Source organism: Rhinolophus hipposideros (genome assembly GCF_964194185.1).
Source record: "Rhinolophus hipposideros genome assembly, chromosome: 26".
Lineage (NCBI taxonomy): Eukaryota > Metazoa > Chordata > Mammalia > Chiroptera > Rhinolophidae > Rhinolophus > Rhinolophus hipposideros.
In genome coordinates this window covers 22,289,592-22,302,747 of record NC_138072.1, presented here as the reverse complement: position 1 = coordinate 22,302,747, position 13,156 = coordinate 22,289,592, and the positions used below count along the sequence as shown (strand labels likewise).

Below are 13,156 nucleotides of genomic sequence, written 5' to 3'. Positions count from 1 at the left end.
GAGTTGTATTAGGTTGGGGGAAAATGATGGATTCACTCTTTAGACATATTGAGTTTGAGATGTCTGTGGGAACCAAATGGAGAGAGCTTTTTAATAAACGGTTGGATGTATAGATCTGGAGCTTAAGAAAAAGACACAACGTAAATAAAAAGAGTTGGGAGTCACTAGGGCAGAAGTCAAGGACATATGTGAAACTTTCTAGGAGAGTACACAGAATGATGAGAGAAGAGTGACAAGAATGGAGCTCTGGAGAACGACATTAGGGAGTTATGGGTGGCAGTGCTGAAGAGAAACCTGCAAAGGAGGCTGGGAAGTGGGACGGAGAAATCAAGGGAGAGAGCAATTCAGGAAAGAAAAGTGTCCACCAGGTTAAGGGCTGTTGGTTCTTTAGCTGTGCAAGATGATGGAGGAAACCTTTACAACAGAGGTCACTGGTGACCTTCACAAACACAGGTTTGATGCCATGTACTTGAGTACAAGTCCGGTTACAATTGGCTGAAGCACCGAAAGGAATGAAAAAGCAGAGAGGCACAGCACTCAGACTCTTCCTTTTAGTGTCCTGGTTAGGAAAAGACACAAATTTCTTCAAACGTAACATCTACACTGCTTTTCAGGCTGCAAAGACCCTCATGACATGATTCCTATTGACCCGTCTAGTCTCAGCTTCCCCCCTCTGACATGTCCAGCTAGACAGGACCTTCTGAACACCACGTGTCTCTGTGCTCCCCACTATGTCTTCCTCACGCACGCTGCTCTTGCCATTCTCCCATCACCACCCTCTCATCTGCCAAACACAAACTCATTCCTCGGTCTCAGCTCCTTCTAACCCAACCTCCGTCAAGTTTGGTTCCACGTTCCTGATATACTTCCAGCACAGCAACCAACTTGCTGAACTATTGATGTTCCAGTGCCAATCTCCCCCTTTTATTCTTTCAATATGTATTTATTGAGCCCCTACTATGTGCCAGACACTTTGGATGAACAGGGTGAACAAGGAAGATGATATTCACATCCTCACAAAGCTGACACAGTAGCAGGGGAGACAGAAAATAATGGGTACAAATTAGAAATTTCAGATAGATGCTGTGCTATGAAGAAAATTAAAGATGGGACGGATGGCAGAGTGACAAAGAGGGGAACATTTAGACAAACCATTCAGAATGGGCCAGTAGAGCAGATGCTCAATTGATGAGAAGAAGGAATCCATATTTATGTGGAAGAAAAGGGCTCCTAGGGAGTGTAGAAAGAGCTGGAAATGGGGCTGGCTTTCCCAGTGTGGCTGGAACCCAGCAATGGGAGAGCTGGCAGATGTGGCAGGAGGGTGCAGGTTGGCCTCCAAATATGACGGGAAACTTTTCAAAACACTTCCTCGTCCTCCCTCAGGACATGAACTCCAGAGTGCAATCCCTGGTCCTTAGCCATCACCCCTCTCTGCCACCCAATGCCTAGTACCTAGCTGGATGTTAATCAACGTTATCTGCATGAATGACTTTAAATTCTGGATGAAAAGTAAAGATTGTATCAGAGGGCCCCGTTTCCATGTACTTTACTTCAAAATTAGCAAGACTGAAGATGTCCAGATGACGTGTCCATGCAGAGCTCAGTCTCAGTATGTACCTCTACTTTTTTTAAGATGCCAGCAAAATGCAGATGGTCTTTAAAAACAAAATGTAAACCAATTATGGGCATGCCTGTCCTGGAGAGTCCTCGTAATGAGTCTTCACCTCGAGCAGATGAACTCCTAACAAACATTCTCATGGGGCTAGCAGAAACCTCAAGGGCATGTGAAGAGCGCTCCAGACAGGCTGTCCTTGGACTTCAGCCCTTGGTCCCCAACAGTACACTGGCAAGCCACCCCTGCTGCATGGACAGGCATGCATGCCTCCTGGCCACTGCGTGACATGTGGTCTGGACTTCCCTTGCTCCTTCCCACTTAGCCAAGGCCTCGCTCGCTGCCTTCAGGCCCAGCCCCAGCCACGCCTGCTCTGGGAAGCTTTTCTTCCTGCAGCAGCCCAGGAGGACTCTTTATTGCTCAGGACTTCGTGCTGCTGCTGCTGTCCTTTCACCAAGTGGACTAGCTCCTGGAAACCATGGGCCTTTCCAAAGAATGAGACTGAAGCAAGGGCAGGTTTTTGTTTTTTGCCACCTCTGCTGGAACTGCTATGCTGAGGACACCCCTCACCTCCTTGCTGCCCGATACAACAGTGGGGTATAATTCTTACGTCACAGCCAATCACAATCATTTCTAACATGATTCATCAATGGGGGCAGCTCTCTCTAATCCTCCGGAACTATTACTTTTTAAGGTATTGTACATTCCCAGATTTATTTATCCTTTCCAGTCCTAAAAACACCACATACGTAATTGCATCATTTTGCAAGCTATAATTTTTTTCCCCTCTTATTCGTGGGCACCCTGGCAAACGAGGAATGGATGTTACCTCATGCCATCAAGGTGGAAAGTTCTCAGCAAGACATTTTAGGCAATAGATGCCATCAACAGATGCATTCCATATTCCTAAACTGTCCAATCTATAGAAATCACATTACTCCTGATTTAACACTTACATTTCATGTCTCCCCTTCTGCAGGAAAAATGACCGTCATACCCTTTTTAATTTGTGACAGCAATAATCAACAGTAAAAGCAGTCTCGTGTAGCTGGTCATTTTCAGTTCAATTCAAGAAACATATTTTACATACCGACCAGGCGCTAGGCACTGTCCCTTCACAACTCGATTGTGTGGGCAGGATTTTATATGAATTGCCTGTTAGCCATCCAGACGTGAGAGAAGAGGCACGTGAGTGGGGCAGGGGGAAGGCTGAGACCCCAAACCAGACTGAGATCTACAGCTGCAAAGGCAGGTGGGTACCCGAGCAGTGGGGCTCCGGAACCTCAGGATGACACGCTAAGAAACGTGGGCTGTATCCAGAATGTGACGGAAGACTGCTGAAGTTATTTTAGTTTCTATTAATAGTATTACTTTAAATCAGCATTTTGACATGCTAAGTAAATGTAATGTTCCAGATATAAGCAGAAATATATGTGTATGCGTTGTCCTTTATTTTTATCAGAATTTTATAATTATTTCTAATATATGTGTTTACACACACATGTGAACTTTTCTTCGTTAGTATTGTAAATAGAACCTTTTTTTCCTTTTATTTTGTAGCTATCCAGCAATAGCTAAGAGAAACAGTATACGCTTGTCTTATGTTCTATAACTTTGCTGAAGAGTTTTCTGGGCTTTCCTGTACACATCACTTTAAAAATGGTATTTTCAGTTTTCCACCATTCTCACATTTAGCTGTCAATATTCATATGCCACTTTATCACTGCATGTTTTTAAAACATAATATCAAACAAAAATAGTAATAGTTATATTGGTTCTATTGTAGATGTTCTTATTAAAAATATTATTGGTTGTTGTACTCTTTGTATATGAAACCCTCTATTCTTAATTTATCTTTAGAGTTTTTGTGAGGAATAGATGAATTTTGTCAAATGTTTCTGAGGTCTCAGGATAGTTATATGTTCTGGTTTTCCCACAGATGTCGAACATTATGCTAATAATTTTTCTTGTATTAGACCACAGGTTGCAAACTTTTATTGTAAAGGGCCAAATAGTAAATACTTTAGGTTTTGTGAGTCATATGTTCTCTGTCCCACATTCTTCTGTGTCTTGTATCAACCCTTTCAAAATATAAAAACTGTTCTTAGCTTGTAGGCTGTCCAAACACAGATTACTGGCAGCAGGAGTTAGCCTGCAGGCGACAGTTTGCCTCCTCCCCTCCCAACAACAACGGTTATTAACTGGCTGTAAGACTCTTTATGAAGACTCCATAAAGACTTAGGTGGTACCTAGTAGGCCCTGTCAGCTAGACAAAAGGACTGAGGAGAATCCCGAGGGCACCATGCTACACAAGACTTACATTCCCAAAGTCTCAAAAACGATTACCAGTGTGGTTTGGGGCATGGAGTGAACTCCACTAAGATTAAAGGAAACCCGTAACATTTTTAAAGAAAGTTGTATTATTAAAAAATACGAAGAGCTCAGACTAAAAGGGACAGACAGAATTCAAAATGAAAAGAGACCTCTGGGTCCCCCACTTTTCTACAGGCAGGGAGCAGAGCTGAGCATTATGGGCTATCACGGAAAAGAGAAGACAGTTCAGAGGGTGGAGCCAAGAATCCTGGAGAACCGTGAATGAGGGAACTACTGTCACAGAAGAAAACACAGTCCCCACCCTCAGCACAGACGGTATGACAACACGTGGCTGCCGGGATGTCAGTGGCTCAGCGACTGCTATGTGCCTCCTTGTTGAACACAAATATCTATTGTGGTTAACTTGTCACCATCTCACCATTATATATAGAGTATTGGGGGAGGCAGATAACTTGTTTTGTTTTAGTTCATGCGTCTCTGAATCCAGAAGAGCTGCAACCACAGTTTTGCACCTGGAAGCCTCATCTGACCCAGAACTGCTGTGTACCATGAGGTCAGGGACTTCATGCCTGACACCATGATGGGACGGTACTTTGGGAGTCCTGGCAGGGAGTGTGCGAGGCATGCTAACAATTGTGGCCAGAGGGGAGGTTATGGTAGATAGAACATGACCACATATTACTTCCTCCCACCAGGTGATGAAGTCTATGTTCCCATCCCTGAAATCTGTGCTGCCTTGTGACTTGCTTTGACCAATAGAATGCGGCAGATGTGATGTTATGTGACTTTCTGCAGCTTCCCTTCTCACCCTCTTGGAATGCTTCCACTGCCACGTAAAGAAGCTGAGTCTAGCCTACAGAAAAATGAGAGACCATGTGGATGAGAACTGTGGCAGCCTGGCCAACAGCCCCATCCAACAGCCATCAGTCTTCTGCCAACTGATTGCAAATTCAGATCTAAGCCCGGCTGCCGCCACAAGGAGCAGAGGCAGCTATCCCAGCCGAGCCTGCCTGAACTGCCAACTCAGAATCATGAGCAAATAAATCATCGTTGTTTTATGCCACTAAGTTCTTAGCATGTGGTTTGTTACATGGCAGTCAACTGAGAGGCTCACTGAGCCTATCTACTACCCTGGGCGTAAAGGACGAGAACTTAATGGGTTATCTCTGGAGAGCACCACTGGCTCGTGGCTAAGATTCCCACTGCAGTCGTGCTCACTACTCCACAAAGGAGGAGTGTCAGCATCCCCCAGTCTCGCTTCCCCACCAGACCCATCGTGCATAGATAAGGCTTGGCATGTCCGTAAACAGACTCTGTAGAAGTAGATGTAGTAAATTAAAGTTCACTTATTATTATTACCTTCACTAAATGTAAAAGTTTTCATTATTCTCCTACTGAAACAACTCTTGTTAATATTACCAATGACTTGTCAAATCTGAAGAATCATTTTCATAGCCTATTCTCTTGCTTAAAAATCTCCCCAAACTTTTGAGAATACAATGAAGACTCCTGAATATGGTATACAGGCTTGCCATCACATGGCCCTTGCCATCACATGGCCCCTGCCCTCCAGGCTCCTCGCCAGCTCCCCCACAACATGCAGCCTTTCTTGTAACCCTACAAACCACCTGTAGCTCCCTGAGGCAGTTCTTTCTCCAGCCCCCGAGTCTTTGCACTTGCAGTCCCTTTGGTCTAATGTTTCCTTCCTCTACACGATGCTAATCCCTCTTTAGAGATGTCAGTTTCTCTTGGAAGCGTTTTCTGATGACCCTCTCCTTTACTTACACTCCCCAAGTACTTTTACACTGTTTTGTCATTTTTTTAAATCCGTCTATCCCTTCAAAAGCAAAGACCTCCTGGTAAAAAGTCTGTTCTTTTATCTCTGCATAGCAGAGGCACAGGCACATAGTAGGCACGTAACGGTCTGCTGAATACACCAGTGAATGAATTGTGTAGTCACACTTTTAAAGGTCTGACAGTTTTCTATTATATTTATTTTATAGATTACTATGATAGGCCATTTATGTAGTACTATATATTAAAGTGATAATACTACAAAAATATAGGAAGAATTAAGTACTCTCTTATACAGAAAACAGCTAAATGTTAAAGAAATCTATTATAATCTTTAAATTGCATATTATGCATAAATGTATACCCTTCTTCAAAAAAACTTCACATATACTCAGCAAAATAACTAACAACTTTATGGAGCATTCACAGAGTGTGAACACATATGGAAATTACATATACTGAAATTTTTTTAAGTCATATTTATAATACATGGTGTGTACATTAGTGCACTTTTGGTATATTCTGTTAGTAATAAACCATTGCAATTTTCTACTCATGATATCAGAATAAGGCTATGTATATTTATAATCAGGGTATAGAAGAAATCAGAAATCAACATAATCAAATATTACATGGAAACAAATAATTTTCATGTTGCAAGAAAGCTTTTAAGTTATCCAACTAGATGTACTTCTATTACTGACGAGGATACTGAGATCTGGACCAATTAAGTCGTCGACTAAAGTTATCCACCTGGTTGACTCTGGTGCCAAGATTAAAACTGAAGATAATTGTTACCTTTTAGGCTGGGCAAAGCGTCTTTCAAAAAACTTGCAAAGGTCTGAGTATAAACTTCAACTGTGCCATCTTTAACCATTAAGAAGAATATGTTTTTTTGAAATTTAAGCAGAGTATTTTTTCCTGAGAATAGATCAACATGTCTGTGTGTAATAAATCATGACCAAATGAGGTTTATCATAGAAATGCAAAGTTGGTTCAACATTTAGAAAGCATCAACATAATTCACCCATATTACCAGAATAAAAATGAAAAATAATATGATAGTCTCAATAGATGCACAAAAGGCATTTGACAAAATCCAACATTCATGCAGAATAAATGCTCTCAACAAACTGGGAATAGAACTTCCTCATTCTGATAAGAGGGCATCCAAGGAAAACCTAGGGCTGACATCACATTTAATGGTGAAATATTGAATGTTTACCCCCTGAAGACAGACACAGGCAGATGTCCACTCTAAAATTTACATGGTAATGCAAAGGACCCAGACTAGTCAAACATTCCTGAAAATGAAGAACAAGTGGGAGAACTTACGCCACCTAATTGCTAGACGTACTATAAAAGCCACAGTAATCACAGTAAGGGATTAGCCAAAGAACACATGACAGATAAGTGGAGCAGAATAGAGTCTAGAAATAAACCCTAAATATATGGCCAATGGTTTTCAACAAAGGTGCCAAGGTTATTCGGTGGGGCAAAGAGCAGACTTTTAAGGAGAAAAGTTGAAACAACCACGTAAACTATACAGGAAGAAAGGACAGACAGAAACCAGGAACTCCTACTTCACACCACACAAACATTCATCCTAAACGCATCAGAGACTTAAAAGCAACAACAGTAACTAAAAAGCTCCTAAGAAAAAATAGGAGAATATCTTTGCAACTTTGGGGTTGTAAGACAAAGATTTCTTATGCTACATAAAGCACTATTCCCCAAAGAAAAAATCTGCTATTCTAAAGACATTGTTAAGAAATGAAAAGGCAAGCCATAAAGAACATATTCACAATCCAACAAAGACTTTTATTCAGAATGTATAAAGAACTACCACAACTGGATAATAAACAAACAACCTGACTTTAAAAATGGGCACAAAACTTGAACAGATATTTACAAAAAAAGATATGCAAATGACCAGAAGCACATGAAAACATCACCAGTTGTCAGAGAACGAAGACCACCGAGAGATACTTCATATTCACTTAGTATGGCTAGTACCGGAAAGCCTGGCAATACCAAATGTTAGAGAGGATGTCACGATTAGAGGATTAGAGAGGCTCCAATATTAGAGAGGATGTCGACAGGCTATTAGAGGGCACGGGACTCCCACACAGTGCTGGTGAGAATGAAGTGGTACAACCATTTTGAAACAGTTGGGCAGTTTCTTATAAAGACCTACCCTTTGACGCAGCAACTGCATGCCTAGTTATTTACCCAGGAGACATGAAAATACATTTACACAAAGACTTTTATAAGAATGTTCACAGCAGTTTTGTTCGTCCTACCCAAATGGAAACAACCCAAACAGCAGGTAGATGTAACAAAATGTGGTGGATTCACACAACAAAATGCCAATTAGAACAAAAAGCAGTGAGCTGCTGATTCATGCCACATGGGTGACTCTGAGGCACAAAAGCACATATGAATGATTCCATTTACGTGAAGTTCTAGAACAAGCAGAACTCCACTCGGAAGGTAGAAATCAGAACAGTGGTTATCTTGTAGGGGGCCCCAGGAGGGGCTGACTAAAAAGAAGCATGACAGACTTTCTAGAGGGAAATGTCCTAGATAGTGAGGTGGGTGGGGGTTGCATAGGTGTATATTGGGGGTGCCAAAAAAATGTATACATATGACTTATATTCGTCTTTCATTATCGGTATATATTATTACAATTTTAATGCAGTGTTTTTCCTTTCTTAAAATGTGTATACAGTTTTTGGCACCCTCTATATATTTGTTAAAACTCATCCAAATAGACAATTAACATCTGTGCACTTACCACATGTAAATGAGATGTCAATAAAGTCTGTTTAATTCTTTATATTAAATATCAATTACTAAAGCAAATGGACTATAGAAGAAGGGCGAGGGCTTCAACTGCTTCTTTCCCAGAGTGTCCAATAAGTGCTCCTCCTCATGAGAAGCACAGATACAAGAGCTAAAGTTCCTCTTGAAATGTAGGCTCTGAATCTAGTGTTTTGATTCCGCCTTAAATAATTAAATCTTGTGCAATTAAATTCTCCCTTTAAGATCCAAATGATCAATCTCCATTCCCTGGTTTAAACAGTTAAATATTGATAAGTGCTATTTTTAAAAAGGCTATTAATTTCATTCTCCTTTACTTCTACTGTTACTGCTATCATTGTTATAGATACTCCAAAACAGTAAGTGACTAGGGGAAGACGGGGGATTAAAAAATATTACCATAGGAAGATATATTATTCAATTATGACTTGAACGATTTCCATCGTTTAATAATATATTGAAAGATGTTTCATGACTTAAAAGAGAAAGCATAAAATCTACGGAGACAAAAAATAGATTCGTGTTTGCTTAGGGCTGAGGGGGCTGGGAGAAATAGGAGCATGACAGCTATAAAGCATAGGGGTTCTATTTGAGGTGATGAAAATATTCTAAAATTGACTGTTGCACATATCTGTGACTACACCAAAAACCACTGAATTGTACATGAAATGGGTAAAGTCTGTATGTGAATTATATCTCAGTAACGCTATCACTAAGAAAAAGCCACTGAGATTGTGATTGGGATTACTTTGGAAACTACAGATCAATTTGGAGAAATCAGATATCTTTACAATAGTGATTTTTCCAATACATGAAAATTATGTAGTTCTGCATTTATTTGGGTCTTCTTTAGTTACTCTCAATAATGTTTTATAGAATTCTATACATGTTTCTGTACATATATTATTAGATTTATTCCTGGGTATTTGATATTTCCAATGCTGTTTATATAGTATCTTTAAAAGAGAGAAAACACTGAATTGTTCTAATATGGGGTAAGAAGATGAACAGAGCATAATATGCATATTAAATCATCACAATTTCAAAAGAAAAATCACTACACATAGTCTAACAAAAATATTTTTCTGATTTTTCATTTATTTACAGAAAAGACATACACATATATCAAAATTAAATTACATTTAGTCACACATTTAATAGGGCACATCCATGAAAAAGAATAAAAATACATAAACCTGCAAAAATTCTGAAATAGTCCATGACAGGTGGACACCACAGTGAACAAATGCTTCCTTATATTTGTTAGGTTCCTCAGCTTACACTAAAAACAGTTTTATATTTTAGTCTCTATATTTACCCAACATATGTATTTATTAGAAAAATGCTTTCATAGTAGAGAAATATAACAATGGTTAAGTGTCCATGTAAAGCCAGTAACATTTAGAATGTTTAAATATGGGCGTCATATTGGTGCTAGAGAGACCTTATTATCTTTCAATTCAAGTTAACTGAAATATTATCTAACCACGTTGATTAGCCCCCTGAAAGCAGATGGTGAAGTTTTTCTTTCATAAAATAAATATTTGTGTTCCACTAAAATGAAATAAAGGTATAAATTATATTTGGGTTTCAGGTTAACCTTGTCTGAGTTACTTAATGTTTTTGCATCTCAGGTTTTCATCTACAAAAGGATGTTGGATAAAAACATTTCTATAGTCCCAACTTGCTTTAAAATTCTATTAATTCTATAATAAGAAATCAGCACAATACCATATGGTCGTACCGTACTTTAAGCAAACACAATAATGTACAAAAGCTAGACAGAAGCTGAAGGACTCACTAATTATTAGTTCACACAAAGGATTCTCTATTTTCACTTCACATTTATTAGCAAGCTCCCTAAATATAATTTACACTAAACTTTTCAAAAACATATCTGATGTTTATTGAAAGCGTAAATTCATGTTTCTTAATTGTAATCTTATATCTCTACTAATAATCAGTTATCTCATACTGATATTAGGATAAAAAACAGTATATATGAAACCATTTTACAAGGCCATTAATAATTCTAAGATATTTAGACATTTTGAAAAGTATCCAAATAAACAATACGGTCATAAAGGGGCTACCTTGTTTGAGTGACGTGAGAGACAGGACTTTATCTCAAAGAGACTCTCAGAAACTACGTAACCCCAAATTCATGTACCTATAATTAACTATAATATGCTGATGAAAAAAATTATTTGATATGAAAATGTTACCTGATCAATGATAGAATTTAGCTTTGTAAGTAACAGAAATCCTCGACCGTGGACGAGGTATTGCCCGAGGGCTGCCATGTGTGTCTCTTCCTCCTCCTCCTCCCTGGCCTCCACCCTCTGCACCACCGCATTGCAAAGCCGGTTGACATCCGTCAGAAATTCACGTGCCAGAGAGTTACTGTCGATGCTCATGACCGAGCTGTAAAATAAATAGTATCAAAAAAAAAGATTAGAGAAACAAAAATCTACATTTAAAACTATGAGGTTTTATTGTTTGTTTTTAACTAAACACTGCTTTTAAATTCCTGGGCACTGGTGCTTCACCCTATAATATTTTCAGACATAGTGCTGACCTATTCGGGTGCTCCTTAAATATTTCGCATGGCAGAAATTAGTCCTGGGTGTGTAACGCCAGAGCGTAACCAAGAATGAGAATACCAGTGAGTGGTGGCAGATCAGGTAGATTCTGACTTTCCGACTTAAACAGCCTCACTGCAGAACAAAAATAAAATATTCTTGCTTTATATGTTTCAAAAGACACATGGATCTTTTAAAAACATAAACATTTTTCACTTGACAGAACTGATAATCACTGACCTTTCCAAACACCAGAGTTTAGTTAATGGAGGTGGGGAGAGGGATTTACCTCCAGGGGAATAAAAACTGAAGACTTCTAGCAGCTGAAGTTATGCCATTTCGCTTCTTACTACACATTTGAAACAAAGGGCAATGGTGACATTTTAAGAGTAAGGAAAATAATAAAGTAAAGCAGACAAAAGAGATGGGAAAACACAAATATAAAGGAAAAATGTACAAATATTTAGAAAGGAAAAATCATGCACAACAAATTACCCAAAGAATTTCAAAATAGTTTCATCTTAGGACTACAAGTAATTTTCAGACATCCAGTAACCTTTAAAAATGTTTTAACCTGGAGAGGTTAAATGTAATAAGATGTGTATCGTGTAGTCTTCCTTCACCCACTCTGGGGGAAAGCCCTCCCCATGGTCTGCTGAGAGGGCAGCAGGCCACATACTACGCTTACGCTTACGTCCGAGAGGCCCAGCCAGTCTCTGGGTCCTAACCACCTGAAGCACACCTGATTCAGGAGCAGCCAACAGACAAGCTGGCTGCAAGATGTGACTTGTATGGTGCAGCTTGCAAAGAGGCATTGGGCCGGTCAGATTTTCCTTCTCTCTCATAGGAATTTGAATGGAGGGACAGACTTGATGTGCTAACAAGTCCCATACAGATGGTCCTGCAGTGGTCATGATGAGGTAGCTGAGACTGAGAAGAAGCCAACTGGGTGAAAATGAACCAAAAAGATGCAAAGAGAAGCAGGTAAACATGAAAAGGGGAGACCAAAGAAATTCCCAATGCTACTTTGGTTCCTGTTCATTCTAGGGTCCGATGGTTTAATTCCTGGATTCCTATCAGGATTCTGGGTATTATTATTGTAATAATACCCTTTTCAGTATAACAAATACCATTACTTTTAATATTATTGGACATTAAGAAAAAGACAAAAAAGTATTTAAAAAATAAAATGTACTTCACTCATTACCCCAAAATGCAGCAATAACCTCTATTATATATAATATTGGTTCTTTTAAGCTTTCTTAAAGTAAAATTGTTTAATAAATCAAATAACCTAATTTATTCAGTCCCTATTTATCCAACTTTATTAACATTTCTCCTAATGTGTCACTGGTTTAAGACACATAATTATTTAGTGTACCACTAAAAACCGAAAAAAACACTGCCAATTAAACTATCGCACAATGCTTTCTAATCACTTAGAATTTTCCATACAGTATCACCTTTAGGCCATCAAGACCATCCACCAGGTAACAATTAGGAATGCTACTCTGTTGTTCTTGGGACTTTCTCCCAAAGATGCTGACATCATTCTGGAAGTGGTGGTGCTGGTGCTTTCTTGATCTCACCAGATAGGATCAGTAGCAAGTTTCAGAAAACAAGCAGGAAACATTAAAACTCATCAGACACAGTACCAACAATGTAACTATTGAAGTGCTGATGTGAACAGCTATGAGCAAGCTCGCTCTGAGCAGCGAGAACGAGTCCTTCACAAGCGCAGCTCACTGACGGTGCGTACACCACAGCATCCAGTGCAAGGCACACTGCAGCTTTAGAAACACTAAAATGTGAAAACTGAAAACCGGTGGTGATAATCAGGGCCCATCGCCTAGCAGTTAGGATAATGGAAATTAACGTGAATTTTTAGATGTGACAATTAATGAGGAAATAATTTCAATCCTACTTCCTAAAAGCACAAGATGCCACGTCAATGAAAAGCATTATAATATATGCAGAATGGATGTCATCCCTGATTTTATAATGTGCATAA

General features: G+C 39.3%; 1 protein-coding gene across 1 annotated transcript in view; it reads right to left on the bottom strand.

Moving 5' to 3' along the window:
- The window catches only part of LYST (lysosomal trafficking regulator), a 158,649-nt gene that overhangs the window by 123,608 nt on the left and 21,885 nt on the right, over positions 1-13,156 (bottom strand). Inside the window, exon 3 of the mRNA XM_081039232.1 lies at positions 10,789-10,987. Coding sequence (XP_080895358.1) covers positions 10,789-10,980 — 192 coding nt within the window. The 5' untranslated portion in view covers positions 10,981-10,987. The remainder of the gene's footprint in view (positions 1-10,788; positions 10,988-13,156) is intronic.